At 34.2% G+C, this 19,826-nt stretch overlaps 1 protein-coding gene across 8 annotated transcripts in view; it reads right to left on the bottom strand.

The window, feature by feature from the left end:
* Window positions 1-19,826, bottom strand: part of CDKL3 (cyclin dependent kinase like 3) — a 103,338-nt gene that overhangs the window by 52,096 nt on the left and 31,416 nt on the right. For 5 of the 8 annotated variants that reach the window (XR_006715053.1, XR_006715056.1, XR_006715057.1 and 2 more), the window contains exons 6-10: window positions 18,261-18,400; window positions 12,344-12,432; window positions 10,219-10,372; window positions 9,781-10,104; window positions 6,774-6,936 (exon numbers count right to left, since the gene is read on the bottom strand). Coding sequence is in view for 1 of the 8 variants with exons in the window: in XM_045489157.1 (XP_045345113.1) it covers window positions 3,263-3,282; window positions 6,774-6,936; window positions 9,781-10,104; window positions 10,219-10,372; window positions 12,344-12,432; window positions 18,261-18,400 (890 nt within the window). In the remaining 7 variants the exon portion in view is untranslated. Of the gene's footprint in view, window positions 1-3,227; window positions 3,283-6,773; window positions 6,937-9,780; window positions 10,105-10,218; window positions 10,373-12,343; window positions 12,433-18,260; window positions 18,401-19,826 lie in introns of all 8 variants that reach the window. The other 3 variants (XR_006715054.1, XM_045489157.1, XR_006715059.1) reach the window with 2 other exon arrangements.

The following is a 19,826-nucleotide window of genomic DNA, read 5'->3' on the forward strand; positions in this document are numbered from 1 at the left end:
ACACACACTCTCTCTCTCACTCTCTCTCTCTCAAAATAAACAAATAAACTTTTAAAACATCTTTTATTTTTTTAATTAAAAAAATTTTTTTAATGTTTATTTATTTTTGAGAGAGAAAAGGTGTGTGCAGCATAGGAGCAGAGAGAGAGGGAGGCAGAGAATCTGAAGTAAGCTCCAGGCTCTGAGCTGTCAGCACAGAGCTCAAGGCGGGGCTCGGACCCATGAGTGGTGAGATCATGGAAGTCAGATGCTTAACCAACTGAGTCACCCAGGCACCCCAATAAAATCAGCAACTTTGATGAAATGAATAAATTATTTGAAGGAGGCAAATTACCAAAATTTATATAAGGAGAAATAATGGATGTGGATATCTCTTAAATAAATTGAAGGACATTGAATTTGTATATTAAAATATTTCCACAAAGAAAATTCCAGGCCTTGTTGGCTTCCCTGGCGTTTCTTTATTGTTCTTTCTTTTTTTTTAAAGTTTATTTCAATTTATTTTTGAGAAAGATGAAGACAGCAAGTGGCAGAGGGGCAGAGAGAGAAGGAGACAGAATCCCAAGCAGGCTCCACACTACCAACACAGAGCCCTATGCGGAGCTCAAACCCACGAACTGTGAGATCATGAACTGAGATGAAATCAAGAGTCCAACACTTAACCAAACTAAGCCACCCAGGCACTCCCTCCCTGGAATTTCTAACAAACATTTAAGGAAAAAAGAAAATCAATCTTTCAGAAAATAGAGGAAGAGAGAACACTTCCCAACTCATTTATAAAGCAACGTAACATTGACATCAAAACCAAACAAGTACAATATAAGGAAAAAAAAAAGGACTAAAATTCCTCCTTAACATAAATGTCAAAATCCTTAATAAAATATTAACCAACCAAATCCAAAACAAAACATAAAAAGGATCAAGTGATATTTAATCTCAGGAATGTAAGGTTGATTTCACATTCAAACATCAGTTAATATAATTCACATTAACATAATAAAGAAGGAAAATCCTAAGAACATCTCAGTTGTTATGGGAAAAACATTTAACAAAATTTAACATCTGCTCGAGCAAAGAGAAAGGAAAGGAAACCTTCCTCAGTGTAATAAAAGTCATGTACATAAAACCTGTAACTAACATCATAATGGGAAAAAGCTGAATGTTTTCCCTCCAGTACAGGAAAAAAAGCAAGGATGTCCATTCACTCTCACTACTTCTGTTCAACATTGTCACAGGTCCTAGTCAGTGCAATAAGGCAAGAAAAAATAATAAAAGGCATAAACATTGGGAAGGAAGAAGTAAGACTATCTTTATCTGTAGATGTTATGATTGCCTATCTGGGAAATCCTAAGGAATATAAAAAAAGAAGGAAGAAAAGAAGGAACAAATGAAATTAGGAAACCTACTAGAATAAATTAAGTGAATTTAGCAAAGTCTCCGAATACAAGATCAAGATAGAAAAACAAACTGTACTTCTGTATATTAGCAAAACCAACTGGAAAATGATATTTAAAAACAATACTATTTATAATGCATCAAGAAAACAAAATACATAGAAATAAATTTAATGAATGACGTGTAATACTGGTATAAAATATTACAGACAGAAATTGAAGAAGATCTAAATAAATGGAGAGTTTATCCTCATGTATTGAAAGACTTAATATTATTAAGATATCAATTTTCCTCTAACTGATATATAGATTTAACACAATCCCAATTAAAATCCAAGTAGACATTTTTTGTACAAGTTGAATCCTTTGATATTGATGTAGGATCAACAAATACCCAAATGCAACAGGTAAGAGGCAGACTTATATCTGTTGAACCTACTACAGGGAACAACTCTTAATTTCCCTGGAGGAGATGAGTTGCTAAAAGTAACAGGAATTCTATTAGAAAAGTATATTATGTATAATAATCTCAGGTATTAATTCCAATCAAACTTAAGATAAAAAGAGGGGCACCTGGTTGGCTCAGTCAGTCAAGTGTCCAACTTTTGGTTTCAGCTCAGGTCATGATCCCATGGTTCGTGAGTCCGAACCCTGCCGGCTCATGGAACCTGCTTGAGATTCTCTTTCTCTGTCTCTCCCTTTGCCTCTCACCCACTCGTTCTCTCTGTCTCTCTCTTAAAAATAAAATAAAAACTTAAAAATAATTAAAATAAGATAAAAAGTATTACAATACTGTAATAAAGAAATTACGTTTTCCTTTGTTTCTCATGTCTATTTAATAAGTACCAAATCAGGTAAAGCCCTGGTAAAATACCAGATAATGCCACTTTATTATTATTGTTGTTGTTTTAAGAACAGGACAATCAAGAATTTTAGTGGTGTACCTCTTCCAGGTTGTACATATCTTATGGAATAGAAAAAGTCTGTACCAAATAAAAGGCACTATCAGATGGAACAAGGAAACTGGAAGAGTGCTGGGAGTTGTTCAAAAGAATAAAAGGATTATTAACTAAGTGGAATTTAAGTGAAAACAAAACAAAAAAGAATAAAAGAATTTAAATAACACTTGAATACCATACAATCTTCAGATATTTTATAAATATTTTAAATGCTTTCACAGCTAAGAACATACTTTTTACAAATTTTTTTTAATGTTTATTTATTTTTGAGAGACAGAGACAGAGCATGAGCGGAGGAGGGGTAGAGAGAGAGGGAGACAGAATCCGAAGCAGGCTCCAGGCTCTGAGCTGTTAGCACAGAGACTGACGTGGAGCTGGAACTCATGAGCCGTGAAATTATGACCTGAGCCTAAATTGGACGCTTAACTGACTGAGTCACCCAGGTGCCCCAAGAACATACTTTTAATCATGTAAGGGTAAGAAGAGCTTTTAAAACAATGGGTCAGATATTTCATTAAGAACTCACTTCAGGAACCCTGAGCATTCTAGGAAATAAAAGAGACTTCAGGTTATGTGATTAGCAAAGAGCAGATATCAGAGTATGTGTAGTGTGTGTCGTATGACAGGATGTGTTACGTAACTCAGTAACCATGGCAAGTAAAGAAGCAGGTGGAGAGGTAACTTCATAATTCTACACTAACAGAATTCTTAGAAGAATACAAAACAGTGAATGGTTTGCTAATGAAACAAAGTTGGATGTCGCTAATGCAAGATGCATGGCTGTCTTAATAGCTCATGTTACATTTCTATTGTACATAAAATAAGAGGAGACTTGCCAATTTGTATTTTTAAGATTTAAAAGAAAGAACACTACCAGAAAAAAATCTGTTCCTCTTCCAATTCTTCCCCTTAAAATGGCCATCTCCACCCTAAAATCAGAAACCAAGCCAGTAAGACCAGAAATAAGAACTTAATTACCTGCTGCCAAAACCTTGACTGTATTAACGTTAAATTATATGTAATAATATGTTTTATATAAACTACTAAATGATAAACATGCAGGTCAAGCCAAAAGATTTGCTTCAGTGCTGTCCTCAATTTCCATCCTCTTAAATGACCTTCATGATATGTTTAAATGCTGTTCCAGAATATTTAGTGTGGAACCAAATCTTATTTCATGCTTATCAAGTGTAATTGTTTGCTCAGAAATGTTTGGTGCTATTAGACATTGGGATCTCGTTTTATTACACAATTAGAAACTTTTACTTCTATAATTATAAAGTTCTGAACCAAAGGTAAGAATGGCCATTGATTATACGTGACTAAGACAACACAACATCAAATAAAATTATCTGACTTAATGTAAGTTGCAGTTTTATTAGAATGTACCAGTCGGGCAATTTCTATAACTTAGTGTTTAAATTAAGAAAACATGAATAATTTAAAGACTAATAAATTTTTAAAAATTTAGGTGAATATACACATAACTACACAGGATTTATGGTGTATCTGTAGGATTCTCTAGTCAGCATTTGTTGTGCGTGTAATATTAATAAAAAGGATTTTTTTTAACCATACAATGATTCAAGGATTCCCTGAATTTTCAGCTGCTGCATTTTCTACTCTACACCTGGCAGGTTCTTCTTCCTTTCAGTTTGTGCATTTCCTGTATTCTAAAAAGTAAATAGAAACAGGACCTTGATTGAGGAAATGGTGAGTCTTTGGCTAAGGAAATATAGCCACAGATAAGTACTTATACTTTGCACCTGGGGTTTGTTTTATACGGGACACTCTTTAGCAAAGTATTCCTCATGATCATCATGAAACAGAATTGAAGGTGGCTTTTGTATGGGCTCTTTTCTCTCTTGCCTAACTCATCAGCAGTAATTTAGAGTTTCTCTTAGATTATGTTGTCTATTCAATATATGTATGTTGATATATATAGATAGATAGATATATAGATATATAGATATATGTGTGTGTCAATATGTACACTAGTTCAGCATACATTTAAGATGCCTGAAGGAGTTGAATGTACAACTGGGAAGCACATGGATCTGACTAGATAATTCAAAAACAAGTCAATGGCACAGCCAGGAACAGAACAAGAAAGTTGCTATATCCTATCTTGCTTTTTTAAAACCATGTCATACTCTATTGTGCCCTAAAATAATAAACTACCAATTCAAAGTTTAGTTTCTTAATTCTGACATTAACATATTATGAATGGGCACATATTGTGAATGGGCAGCACAAATAAACGACAACCATCACTGATCACTTCTCTAATAACTATAACTGTTTCAAGGTCACTCTTGAGAAGGTCAACTTTTAAGCGTTCTACACCACAGGAGCAAGAAGGGATTTTCCCTTCCTATTTATTTAAATGAAATCTTTAAATGAAAGAATTAAGAGTTCCTTTCTTCCCGCATTGGAATATAATTTTAGTTCCAGAGGCTCTCATGGGACAGTGGGATAAATACATGCAGCACGTTACTAGGAGCCTAATACACAAACTCAGGGAACTAATTTAGTCAGTCATTTGAAGAATGTGCAAAGGGTGTGCTACTCAACAAGCTGTGACATCAGTAAGTCACCAAAGTTTAAAACTTTAAGGCCACCTCACTACTTTCTATGGTGAACTAAAAAGTGACCATTAGTGACTTTCTTGTTCTACCTAGAAAACATCTCTTTTCTGCAAAGTGGATTGTAGAGTTCTTAACAAGTTCTAAGCTAAAAATAAGGCCTAAGCATCACTTTGAAGATATATCTAACAGTATTTGATAACTCTTTAATCCAAATGATGTAGCGATTGAACAGACTTGGTGAGAACACCTTCTTACATGGTTTCAAAGTCTCTCTATTTTGCTAATTTCTTCAAATTTCCTTAATAAGTATGTGCTAATTTCATCATGAATTTAAAAATATAATCAATTTTATTTATAACATGAGAAACTGATTTAATGAAGTTGCTCACCTTACAAATGTGTAGCATAGAAGGCCATTTCTATGATTTAATTCAGTGGGTGCTGAGCACCATACCCTTTTCTAAAAGAATACCTTTAGAGGGTATACATTTGGATACTGAGGATCTTGAAGATTTCCAAATAAATTCAAGACTCTCTCTGGGAGATAGGGGTTGGGATATTTCAACAATATTATCTGATAGCTAGCTGAGAACAAATCTTTGTAAAAATAGAACTATTGGTGGAAAGCAAAGATGGCAAAATAAACTGAAGAGAAAACAGGAAGAAAGGGGCCCAGCACTACATAATACACACAGCATACATAATATCTTCCCTGGGTACCGTATATTCTAATCACTCAACGTTCAAATGAGTGTTAGTATTAATTACCCCAAAAAATAACTTTTAAAAACTTTTATTAATATGTTACTTTAAGAGAATATAAATCTGTTTCTCAGGTTCAAAGATTACAATTTTGAATGTTTATGTAATTTTTAGTAATAACTAAATTTACACACCAAGGGTTCCAAACAGCACTCCTTACTAAAACTATAAACAAAAAAGGTTTTTTTGATCCTTATTATGTAAAGTTGGTATTTTAGATGAATCTGTTTTCTTTGATTCCCTTTTCAGCACTTTTATCTGTTTAACTTTTGCAAAAATATATACAACAGTGACAACTTGTTATTCCTACCTTGAAATTTTACTTTCCTTTTTAAGAGTTTCAAATAGAAATTGTGATATCCACTAGAGTCAGTTTCTCAATATATTAAAATGGAACTTAATAAATCATCAGCTATAGTGGTAAAACATGCCAATCATAAATGATTTGTTTTACCACTTTACAGATAGTCTTACAGGTATTAAAAGAAGACATTTATTTTTTAAATTCTGCATATTAAGTGGATCAGATAATTCCTCTTGAATTATATTCAAGTACTATATTCTTGCTATTATAATAACTTTTCACAAGGTGTCACTGTTCTTCAAAGAAACAAAACATTTACTCTGTAAAAAAAAAAATGTGTTTCATTTTAAGAGCTCAATACATGTTATAAATCTTAATCTACTGTATCTTCGGATGCCAGAAGCACATATATTATTCCTGCTATTATATGGGCAAAAATCATGGAGAAACAAAGGAAACTGATTTACTCCAGGTCATATACGGAACCAAAATCACTTTCCTCAAATACTGTACGAACATTTCAACAATACTGAGCTACTGAAAAATTTGTCTTTTAAAGTTTTCTTAATCCTTCTTTAAAAGTATCTCCTTTAAGACTTACCTCTTCTTTGACTATGAGAAAAGAAATTCTCATCAGCTGAAAATATTTTTCAAAGCAATCTATTTTCTATCTAAATTATATTATAAATGTAAGCTATCTTACAAAAAAAAGGTCTTGTAAAAGATAACATCTGGAAATTTGTAAAGCTGTGCAACATATATGTACCTTCCATTCCTTTCATCTCCTTGGGCTGTATCGTGAAAGGCAGTTCTGGGAAATGGAATTCCTTCCTGTCAGATCTGGAAGAATTCAGCTTTCTTTTGTTTCCATTTGCTATTTGGTCATTTTGACCTGTTCGCTCATTAAATACACCCTTGTCCATTTGGCTCTAAACAAACAAATAAGTAAGAGTTAATTTAAAAAAAGATGTGTAACTGTTTTTTGAATCATAAGCCTAAAATTGCCAGCCATTTGGAAGGTAATAAGATAGTCATAAAAGGTCTACATTTGCAAGGTTATTTAATAATTAAGAAGTAGAATAGAATACGATTAAACACATAAACAGATCGAATTCCAATAAAAGTTTCATGAAGCAAACTTTTAAAGATATATTGGATAATCTGAGAATACTAGTGTTGATCATGAGAAGCATAATCTTAACTTTTAATTTATAATCCTACTCATTGTACTCTGACGAACTGCTTCAGTTCATTTTATTAATAATTTATTTTCCATTTACAACATGATGTACTCTGGACACATTGAAAACCTGAGAACCCAGAACTCTAGAAATGTGTTACCTATTTTCACTCATTTGGCAACAGATGACAAAAAATCTGCTAAGTTAATGAACACTCTACCACAATGTAATATGTAGTATGCCACTGTGTGAATATATATTAATGTGCTTAATGACTTGCTTGCTCTTAGATAGATTTGTGTTGTTTTCAGTTTTTATTATTATAAATAACATTATGCTTCAATTTTTAATAAGCTACTTCCCTATGTAAAACAGTAAGGCAATGAACTACACTGATTGCATTTTTCTTTAAAAAATTTTTTTTTAATGTTTATTTATTTTTGCGAGAGAGAGAGTGTGTGAGCAGGGGAGGGGCAGAGAGAGAGGGAGACACAGAATCTGAAGCAGGCTCCAGGCTCTGAGCTGCCAGCACAGAGCCTGATGTGGGGCTCAAACTCGTGAACCGCAAGATCACGACCTGAGCTGAGGCTGGATGCCGTACCTACTGACCCACCCAGGTGCCCCACTGATTATATTTTTCTAGTGAAAAGTTTGATGCGTCTATTTGGTAATTGCCTTTAATCTATAAATAAGATATTAAAAACACTTTGGGGGCAGTAAAAGACCAAAAAGTCTTGTGCCTTTTTTTTTTTTAAGATTCTATTTTTTTTTTTAACTAATCTCTACACACTACGTAGGGCTCGAACCTATGAACCAGAGGATCAAGAGTCACATGCTCTTCTGACTGAGCTAGCCAGGCACCCCAAGTCTTGTGACTTTTAAGGGTGAAAATCTTAACTTTTTTTGTGCAAGTCACACATTAAATACAGAAATCAAATTATAAGAAATTAACGAAAACTGAAAGCACTAAGGAAATGATGGCCTATTTTCATCTCAGGAGGGGAAAAAAAAAAAAGCTAAAAGCACATTTTTTAAAATGTTGGAGCCCTAAAGATAGAAAAAAGGATTGAATGGGGAGGGAGTCAAGGATAAAGTTTAAAAGAGGCCATGTTTTAATGACTAGTTTCTTGCCTTACTTGAGTGGGACCTACATCCTCTTGCCTGCTATTAGACATAACCTGTACAATAGATTGTGAAGAAGTATGTCTCTTTTTCGCTCTTTCAGTCAACCTATTATTTAAAAATGAAGGCAAAGTTATTAGAACTCCCCATAAGCACTTCTGTTTTAGCTTCAGTAATGAAGTGATATCATGGCAGTCTACAGTTTGAACACTGAGTGCCAAAATGCAATCACATTGTATAAATGCCAATTGATAGAAGTAGGTGAAAACAGAGCAGAGAACAACTTGCTCATGGCTACCATCAGTGGTAACAACCATGTTGTGGGCTCACTCCAGCTGGCCTGCTTGTTTTCTTGTATTTGTTCTAAATCTGGATCTCTTAACTACTGGTTTCTGAATTTCTGAGCTTGGTTTCCAAGGCTGGCTTACAACCATGGTTATTGCAACTAGGGTTTTGGGGTCCTCTCAAGAACAAATGGGCTCTTGCTGTCTGTAGACTGTTGTACCTTTGGACTGACGCAGAAACGTCCACTGGCCCACTGCTGCAGCCATTGAGCTTTACAACTTATAACTCAAACCAGTCTGTTAGTATGGGCTTGGGATGCTGAATGTAGTCTCCTTCCTAACCCAGATTCATGGTAGTGTCCCTAAAGTTAAAGGTTTTTTTTATTATTTTATTTTAGAGAGAAAGAAAGAACAGGAACATGGGAGAGGACAGAGGGGGAGAGAAACAGACAGACAGACAGATAGACAGAGAATCCTAAGCAGGCTCCACACTCAGTGTGGAGATTGGTGCAGGGCTCCATCCCGTGACACTGAGATCATGACCTGAGCCGAAATCAAGAGTTGGACACCCAATCAACTGAGCCACCCAGGTGCCTCTCCCTAAATTTAAAACTATCCCTGATGCCTTATTAAATAGACCCTTGCTATATACATCACACTGCCCTTGATTAACCAGACTCATGGTACCAGTCTTTCAATCTGTATCAGTAGCTAAATCTACAACTGGCCCAATATGTTGTTTTCCTCCCCAAATACTTGATCTTCAAAGGCTATTTGACTATAAACGATTATTTTCAACTATTCTCCTCCATTTAGAAAATCTGCTATGATACAGAAAAAAATGCTTACTTCGTTATACCAAGGCACATCAGTCCCAGAACCTAGGTCATATCACCTTTTTCTTCTTCAAATGGGAAGAAATTATCCTGAGGCTCTTGTTTTTAAAAGTGAGGTTTTTCCCAAAGGCATAAGTGGAAAATTAGACATCTATATAGGTAAGAAAAGTTAATTTCTTCTATGGCATTCTTAAGAAACACTCAGTAATGTCCTATTATTATAATTTCAATATATCCTCAAATTCAGTTTATATACAGACACTATGAACTTGATTCCCTGAAACACCTTTATATAGGAATGTTGTATCACTTAGGTTCATTTCCTTCTGTCTTTTTCTGTCACAACTCACCTTGGAGTGGGAAAGATTTGACATGGGATTTGAAGCCACCAAATTACTGCTAGTTAGATTGATAGGTGGCATCATCATACTACCTCCAGTATGTGGATCATTTTTCATTCCATTAGAGTTAGTGCCGGGATTGACAGGGTTTGGTAGTTCACTGATTATAGATTTTGTGTCTTGAGATATAGTATGAACATTTTCAATTGCATCCTGTTGACAATGTCCACCTTCACACTCTGTCTTTTTTGATTCTAAGATATCTCCTTTTCCTCCTTTGACTTTAATAACTCTGACTTTGATCTCCTTGGGCCTTTTCTCTTTTTCCATTTCCTGGAATAGGAAATATCCAAACATCCAAAATCTGAGTCAGAAGAACAGTTATTTTTATCATTAGAGTGCTACTTATAATACAGTTATATTGGCCAGAAAGAGAATAGTCTTTACCTTTCCCAAAATTGGAGTACTTAACAGTGTATTGGTAGAAGTTGTTTTCCTTTCATCTTTCATAAGTTCATTTTCTTTAGAATTCTCTTTTGGCTTTATGAATGAATTGACTTTTGCTTCTTGTAGTAATTTAGCTCTCAGTTCTGGTATAAATCTGATAAAACAAGCAATTATCAACCAATAATCTTTTATTTATATAAAGTATTTTATCTTTAATGTACCAGTTAATCAATTAATTTACATGCTAACTACAGCATAAATAAGTTATTAAAAATGCATGTGTGCCAAGAGATGGTACAATATTTATTTAATACAAATTGCTTCCTGGTAAAGATAAATCTTCCAAAAATTTTGGCATGGGAATTTACTATATAAAACTTTTAGAAAACTTTACTCAATAAAATTATTTTTTTAATTTTCATAAATGTATTATTCTTTCCAAGGAAAACCCAAACCATTTTGTCCTTTTTGTGTTTCTTCAAAGTAACAGTACTTAAAAGATGAACTAATTAGTTTCTGAAATCTTAGTCTAGAGAAATATTTTTAGTACAAAATGTAACAGAATACATTGATATTGAAGGGAGATGATTTTGGTTTTAGTTTGATTTTTTTGTGTTACTTATTTTTTAATAGAAAACCATTCACATCGCTCAAAACGTAAAAGGCTGTATTGAAAAGTCTCCTTCTTACCCTGCCCCTGAGTTGCACAGTTCCCCTCCCTGAAGCAGCTATTATTATCACTTTGGAGAAATTTTATTTTATTTATTTTTTTAAGTGGCTCTACACACAATTGGGTCTTGAACTCACCCCCCAAGTTCAAAAGTCACATCCTCCACCAACTGAACCAGCCAGGTGTCCCCTAGTTTGTGGAAACTTTAAAATACCATTCCATGAGTAAATTCTTCCCTAGTTCAACCCAATCTTGACAGGGCTGTGCAGGGCACATGTCTAGAAAAGGGGGTGTGAAGAGACGAAGAAAATAAACAGTGTGATTCATTTGGCTGAATAAGAAAATGTCATACTTCTGCCAAAACTCCTTTGCATTGCAGAAGGCTCTGTGAAAGGGAGAGGTCACTTATCAAAGGAAAAGGTCTTCTCCAAACATTTTCTGAGAATTCAATCATTGGAATTCAAGAACTTTCACCCCATCATGCTAAAATCCTAGTATCTAAGTATCCAGGAGAAATCAACTTGGTCTATGGAGAAGTGATATAAAGCAACTTTTTAATTCAATAACTGGCACTTTTTTCATCAATGGATTTTCAATATACCTTCTTTACATTTTTTATTTTATATTAAAATTCTTAAAATGCTTAAAGTTCTAAGTACTCTAAAGGATTCTCTCTTCTTTGCCTTTTTCTATTATAGTATATCTTCAATGGCAGTTCCTGGAACTTTCCATGCCTAATCTTAAATTCATCACATTTTCAAATGATGTCCATATTTTCTGACCTCACATCCAAAGACCAACTGAATGACTCTGCAATTAAAGAAAAAATTCTTCTTTCAAAGCCCAAATAGAAAACAGTGGGTTTTCTTTTAAAGAAATACAGCTGATTTATAAATATACACTGTCATTATATGTTACATATACAATGTTGGACACAGAAGGACTAGAGGCATGGTCCCTACATTCCAGAATTTCCATTTTGGTAGGGAGAATATGACAACAGTGACTGCAATAGAGAATAAATAATGCAGAGGGGAAAAAATCATTCGGGAAATAAATGCCAACTATAACATATAGATCAGAGAAGCTGTCAGAAGAGGAAAAACCAGACTATTCTGAGTCAGAGGTCCAAATGGGAATAAAGTTAAACAGTACTGATTGTTTATTTACTATCTTCTGGCCTATGATTGCCATTGAAAATGTGTGTAAAGAGCTTAGCATACTGCCTAGACCATAGTAACTGTAATGAATGTTAACTACAATTATTTTTATTACAATTTTCATCATAACACCTGTGAGCCTACCATATACCTAGTCAATAGCAAGGAACTCAGTAAAGTTTTTGTTAAATTGAATTTTCTGTGTGTGTAACATTAACGTATGCAGCAATTCTCATGCTACTAAAACTTCCTAATATAAAACACTATTAAGTCCATAATCACTCAACATGCTTACTTTTCTATAAATCCATCTCTAGTAAAATACTCATGATGCAAAAGATCAGTTGACGATGTCCTCTCAGCAGGATCAATTTGTAAACAAGCCTAGAAAATGAAAAAAAAAAAAAGATTCTAACATTAATAAGTTTCTAACAGGGCTCTATAAGGTAAAAATTAAATTGACCTATGTAGAAGTTAACTAATTACCCAGAGCTAAAAAGATTCTTAAGAAGATGGAATTAGACCTTAGAAATTTCTGACAGTGAGTTCTGACCATTTATTTCCCTAAGAAATTTGTACTTGTAAAGCATTATTACAGGTTAAACATCCTATGATTCTAGCCAAAACAGAAGTCGGTTTGTTTCAGCTGCAATTAGCAGAAATTAATTTGTTCTTTTTGATCCTCTTATCAGCACCATAAGGTGAAAAGTTCATGGATTATTATTTCCCTTTTACAGTACTAGAAGCATAATTAGTGATTTACCATATGAGGATTTTAACTCATTGTCTGAATCCTAATCCAGTGCTCTTCCTATAATACAACTTTACAAACCTTCAAGCACTCAAATCTTTCAATAATCCATTATAAGAACAGCTCTTTTCTCTTACCCTATTTTGAGAATATTTCAACTGAATAGAGATTTAAAAAAAAAAACCCACAAAACAAAAACAGGTGATAGAAGTAAGAGTTTTAAAAATAAGTTGAAAGGAGCCTGGGTAGCTCAGTGGGTTAAGCATCCAGCTTCGCTCAGGTCATGATCTCACGGCTCATGGGCTTGAGTCCTTCACTGGGCTCTGTGCTGACAGCTCAGAGCCTGGAGCCTACTTCAAATTCTGTGTCTCCCTCTCTCACTGCCCCTCCCCTGCTCATACTCTGTCTCTCTCTCTGTGTCTCTCTCTCAAATATAAATAAATATTTTTTAAAAATTAATCATTTAAAAATAAGTCAAACATAAGAAATCTTTATATGGTTGTAAATAGAAGATATTTTTAACCAAAATATTAATGATAGAATTTGAATAAAATTCATTTGCATCATAATTTTCATTCTTCCTTTTAAAAAAGGCAAAGAATAATAATAATTGGTAACTTTTATTGATGTTTACTGTGTGCCACACAACACTCCACCTAGCTTTTTCCTATTATTTGATCCTAGCAACAACCCTACAAAGTATATATTATTACTCCCATTGCACAGATAAAGAGACTGAGGCCCAGAGAAATCAATTTGTCTAAGATCTAATAAATAAAAGTGTAATTAAAATCCAGAAAAACCAAGGTAATTGAATATAATATTACCTTTTCATTTATGTCCAAATATGTATGTTTAAAGTGATTCACAAAAAAAAGTTGTAAAGATCTGCTATACAACAATAAGAATATAGCTAATGTATAGCTATACTATACATTTTGAAATTTGGTAAGAGGGTACATTTCATATTATGCATTTTTTACTGTAATAAAAATATATTGAGTCACAAAGCAAAACTGATTTCATTATCCACTTTATGATGCGGGAATACCCATACCCTTAAAACTGCAACTAGTTAAAAATATATACTTATTTTAGAGTGTAACAGTAATCTGTCAATAAAATTTATTAAGAAAAATGTTAAAAAGTCTGCCCAAGTCATAGCCTATTAGAGGTAGACTAAATTAGTCCTTCTCTGAATAATATAACCAGAAAATTTAAATCTATGCCCTAGTTTGGAAAATGTAAAATATGATACTTTGAGAAACAGACTGGCAGTTTCATTAAAAATCAAAAATACACATACCTTAAACCCACCCACCATTTCAGTCTTAGATATTTACTCAAGAGAATAAAACTATACATCTACACAAAGACATATACATGCATGTTCATAGCAATTTTATTTGTAACAGCCAAAAATAGGAAACAACCCAAAACAAGGGAATAGATTAATAATTGTTACAGATCCATACAATGGACTACTACTCAGCAATAAAAAGGAATCAACCAGTGATACACACAAAGCCATGAATGAATCTCTAAACCATAATGCTGAGTTGAAGAGTACATACTATGTAATTCCATGTATATATATTCTAGAAAATGTGAACTAATCTACAGTGACAGAAAGCAACTCAGAGGTTGTCTGGGAACTGAAATGATGGGAAAGATAGATTGTAAAAGGACAAAAGGACATTTTGTAGGGTGATGGAAATGTTAGATATCTTGATTGTGGTGGTGGTTTCTTAGGTGTATACACCTATCAAAACTCATCAAATTGCAAATTTTAAGTATGTGTAGTTTACTGTATATAAATTATGTCACAATAAAGTTGCTTACAAAATTTAAATCTAGGAAATGATTCATGCTTTGCCCAAATATTAAGATGTATTTTAAAGTTGCAATAGTCGGGGCACCTGACTGGCTCAGTCAGTGGAGCGCGTTACTCTTGATCTCAGGGTTCTGAGTTAAAGTCATATGTTGAGTATAGAGATTACTTAAAAATAAAACCTAAAATAAAATAAAACTGGGAAGGAGTAATTAAAAACAAAAATAAAGTGGGGCGCCTGGGTGGCTCAGTCGGTTGAGCAACCGACTTCAGCTCAGGTCACGATCTCAGGGTTTGTGGGTTCGGGCCCCGCATCGGGCTCTGTGCTGACAGCTCAGAGCCTGGAACCTGCTTCCGATTCTGTGTCTCCCTCTCTCTCTGACCCTCCCCCACTCATGCTCTGTCTCTGTCTCAGAAATAAACATTAAAAAAAATTAAAAAAAAAAAACAAAAAACAAAAATAAAGTTACAATAATCAATTAAACTGGTACTTACACTAGACTAAAGAAAGAAATCAATGAAATAGAAACAGACCCAAGCATGTATTAAGTATTTTGTCTATGATAAATGTGGCAAACCAAGTCACAGGATTATTGAAGTTGAAGAAAAATATTTACAACATATGTGATAAAGACTAATATGCTTATTACTTCACAAATCTATATGAAAAAAGATGGTTTAATTGACAAATAGTTTAATCATTCTTAAATATTGTTTATATTATTTCTATAGATTTATATTATATATTATATACTAATAATTTTTCATTATTATGGCCAATTTATATTGTATTATATTAATAATAAAGGTAAAATATTCAACCTTTCCTGTAATCACATAAGTGCAACTAAAAAAAAAGATGCTATTTTAAACTTTTTTTTTTTTTTTTCAACGTTTATTTATTTTTGGGACAGAGAGAGACAGAGCATGAACGGGGGAGGGGCAGAGAGAGAGGGAGGCACAGAACCAGAAACAGGCTCCAGGCTCTGAGCCATCAGCCCAGAGCCTGACGCGGGGCTCGAACTCAGGGACCGCGAGATCGTGACTTGGCTGAAGTCAGACGCTTAACCGACTGCGCCACCCAGGCGCCCCGCTATTTTAAACTTATTAAATTGGCAAATATTTTGTAATGCCTGGCTGGCTCAGTCAGTGGAGTATGTGACCCCTGATCTTGAGGTTATGAGTTTGAGTGCCACATTGAGTATAGGCGTTACTTTTGAAAAATAGGCAAATAGGAGCATGTGGGTGTCTCAGTCAGTCGAGCATCAGACTCTTGATTTTGGCTCAGGTCATGATCCCAGGGTTGTGGGATAGATCCCCATGTCAGGCTCCACACTGGGTATGGAACCTGCTTAAGATTCTCTCTCCCTCTCTCTTTGCCCCTCCCCTGCTCATGCTCTCTCTCTCTTAAAATAATAAACATTTTTTAAACAATAAAAAATAGGCAAATATTTTAAAAACTGTAATATCCAATGTTAGATTGAGAGTGGGAATTTATATCCAATGCTGCTTGGGAGTACTTGAGTATAAATCAGTAAAACCTTTCTGGGGAAAATATAGAGCAATATATCAAAACTTCTGAAAAATGGGGCGCTTGGGTGGCTCAGTCGGTTAAGCAGCCGATCTCAGCTCGGGTCATGATCTCACGTTTCATGGATTTGAGCCCTACATCAGGCTCTGTGCTGACAGCTCAGAGCCTGGAGCCTGCTTTGGATTCTGTGTCTCCTTCTCTCTCTGTCCCCCCCACCCCCAACTCATGCTCTGTCTCTGACTGAGTCTCTCCCTCAAAAATAAACATTAAAAAAACTCTTTTTTTTTTTAATTCTGAAAAAGTGTAAACCCTGTGGCCCGCTAATCATAATTCTAGGAATTTATCCTAAAAAAATAATAAAATAAGTTCAAAAAGACATATTTAAAAGATGTTCACTAGGCTGCCTGGGTGGCTTAGTCACGTGAGCATCTGACTGTTGATTTTGGCTTAAGTTATGATCTCATGGTTTCAGGGGAATCCAGCCCCACACTGGGCTCTGTGCTGATGGTGGGAAGCCCTCTTGGGTTTCTCTCTCTCCCTCTCTCTGCCTCTCCCCTGCTCATACTTTCTTGCTCTCAAAATAAATAAATATTTCAAAATTAATTAATTAATTAATTCAATAAAAGACATTCACTAAAGCATCTTTACCAATAGTGACAGAGAAAACCTGAAAACAAATGTTCAAAATTGTAGGATCAGTTAAACAAACTATATTAGAGTCATACAGTGGAATACCATGTAACCATTGAAAATTATGATATAGTTCCATATTTACTGAGATGGTTACATAACAAACAGGTCACACAACACTGTGTGAAGTATGACATCTTTTAAAAAGCATAAATTCCTAAGCACGTATTTGGTTGACAAAAGCCTAGAAGTATATAAATCAAAATATCAACAGTAATTTTTCCAGATTGTGGGAAAACCTTAACTTCTCCTTTTTGTTTATCATGTATTTTCTACTTTTTCTATAATCATTACGTATTCTTTATAGAATTAAAACTAATTGAATTAAAATTCAACTAATTCAACTAATTCAACTAATTGAATTAAAATTCAATTGAAAATGTAGTAAATAAATCTGATTCTTACAAAATTCTAGTTCTCTCCAGATACAAATGAAGTCATTTTTTCCTTTAAGAATAGTCTTTAGATGTTACATATCATACGGTTAGTAAGTTTACCTAAATAGCAAAAGCAACAATTAATATTAACATTTGTTGATAGTTTATCAAAGGCCCTGTGCTCAGAACATTTTCACCATTACCTCATTTAATTCTCCAGCCCCAGAAAATGAAGACTGTTAAAGCTGTTTTATAGCCCAGTAAACTGGGGCACAGAGATTAAGTGACTTTCCCAAGGTTACAGAGCTAATTAGTGACACAGCTGAGTTTTAGTCTATGTGATTCCAGAGCCCCTTCTGATAAACACTACACCATATTTGCTTTGAAATTTACGTAACCACTTTTTTTAAAGGGCTATACATCAGAAATAAGATACCTCACTTGACCTGGGAAAGGAAATTGGCTGGATAGAAAAAATAAACAGAAGCAGATTTAACTTTCCACAGTAAATTCTCTAACTTTTTGAATTTTGTACTGAGTATATTGGCATATTTATTACCGAGTTTAAAATAAAATTTAAATTTTAAAATAATTAGAAAGTGCTATACAGTATAATGTTTTTGTTTTCTTCAAATTCAGGGTGAATTTATAAAATTAAAACTGCAGCTGCCAATGCCTTGTAGATATCTTACGATACCAGTGTACAAGGAACAGATCCCTAACTTGGGTAGACTGGCTGTTAAAAGGTGGTGATAAACACTGCAAGTCCTTTGAATTTTTCCAGTTTATCCCTAATTATCATTAAAATTGGGATAAACTAAAAATAATGGACAGGATTATCCTAGGGAGCTTTCAGTTTTATAGTCTATGAATTTTAATTTCTCTGGACTAAAGACATAAAGACAGAGGAATATAGTAACTGTTAACAGTCAACATTACGAATCCTTTCGGAATTTCATTAAAGTAATATCCTAAAACTGTATTATAATTTATGCAAATTTCCCCAAAATATGTCCTTAATTCTTAACCTACATGAACTATATCTGCCAACAATCCATTTAGCTTTGGGTATTTTTTTCTTGCATTTTTGGGGTGTTGAACTTGAGGAAGGACCACCCCAGCAAAAATGGGACTCTTGGAAAAGATATTCTGTAAATGAGGTGTCAAATTGCCTGGAAAGAAAAAAAAATATGAATATAAGAAAACAAGGAAATTAATCTAAAATCAAAATAAATTGCTATGTGACTTGCATTAAATTACTAAAAAGGGAGAATAACAATTATGTTAATTTTTTAAGGTTGAAGAAGGCACTATCTGAATACAGCATAAAAGTTCATAAGTTTCCCCAGTAATCTGTTGATAGCAGGTAAGCAGTAGAAAATTTAAAACCACCAGGTTCGTTTTCATTTCCCAAATTATAAGACATAATATATGATGCTGTCAAGAAAAGCGCAAACTTTTCCATATTTCCATATGGGCATCTAAATAGCTTAACTAACAAGTGTTCGTCAGCAAAGCCTTACTCAAAACAGCTAAAATATCTAAATTATTTAGAAATAGCAATATTGCAAAGAAGAAACAAGGCTATGGAGTAGTAGTAGAATGGAAAGAACTATAAATAGCAGTGGAGAAAGCTAAGTTCTAGAGCCAGTTTTGCTACAACTAGGGCTGTGACCTTGGGCAAATCTCTTTCCTTTCTATGCTTCAGTTTCCTTATCTGTAAAAGGACAAAAGTAATCCTATCATCTCTAGGGTTTTTTTCTAACATTAATCTAATAATGAAAACTTTAAAGATGACCCAAAAAACTATGATGCTCTAAGACTCTGAACTAAATCTTTAATTAATATTTATCCAGATTTCATGATTTTTATGGTTGCTCACAGTATCTTCTTCATGATCTGTAATTACATGTTTATGTATAGCCTCTCTACCACAAAAGGGCTCCTCAAACTCCTCATTCAGAAATATATAAAAAAACAAATCATTGAAACTCCATGAGCAAGGGTAACCATCAAAATGTGTGGATAGTCAAGGCAGATCATCATAATTCAGCTCTCATCAAGTGTATTTTTAATTACTTTTTTAATTTAATAAAAATTTAATGTTTATTTATTTTTGAGAGAGAGGCAGAGACAGAGTGCGAGCAGGGGAAGGACAGAGAGAGAGAAAGACACAGAATCTGAAGCAGGCTCCAAGTTCTGAGCCATCAGGCACAGAGTCCACCAAAGGGCTTGAACTCACAAACTGTGAGATCATGACCTGAGCTGAAGTCGGACGCTTAACCAACTGAGCCACCCACGCACCCCTCAGCAAATGTATTTTTGAATAAGTTATTTAGGTACCTGGTTATTTATTGTGGCAAAAAAAAAAAAAAAAATTCTCAGTAACTTTCTATCTCCAACTACTTTAAAAGACATCTAAATCAACTCTATTATTTAAAAGTCCTCTTTCAGGGGCGCCTGGGTGGCGCAGTCGGTTAAGCGTCCGACTTCAGCCAGGTCACGATCTCGCGGTCCGTGGGTTCGAGCCCCGCGTCAGGCTCTGGGCTGATGGCTCAGAGCCTGGAGCCTGTTTCCGATTCTGTGTCTCCCTCTCTC

The sequence above is a fragment of the Leopardus geoffroyi genome, chromosome A1 (genome assembly GCF_018350155.1).
Source record: "Leopardus geoffroyi isolate Oge1 chromosome A1, O.geoffroyi_Oge1_pat1.0, whole genome shotgun sequence".
NCBI classification, from domain to species: Eukaryota; Metazoa; Chordata; class Mammalia; order Carnivora; family Felidae; genus Leopardus; species Leopardus geoffroyi.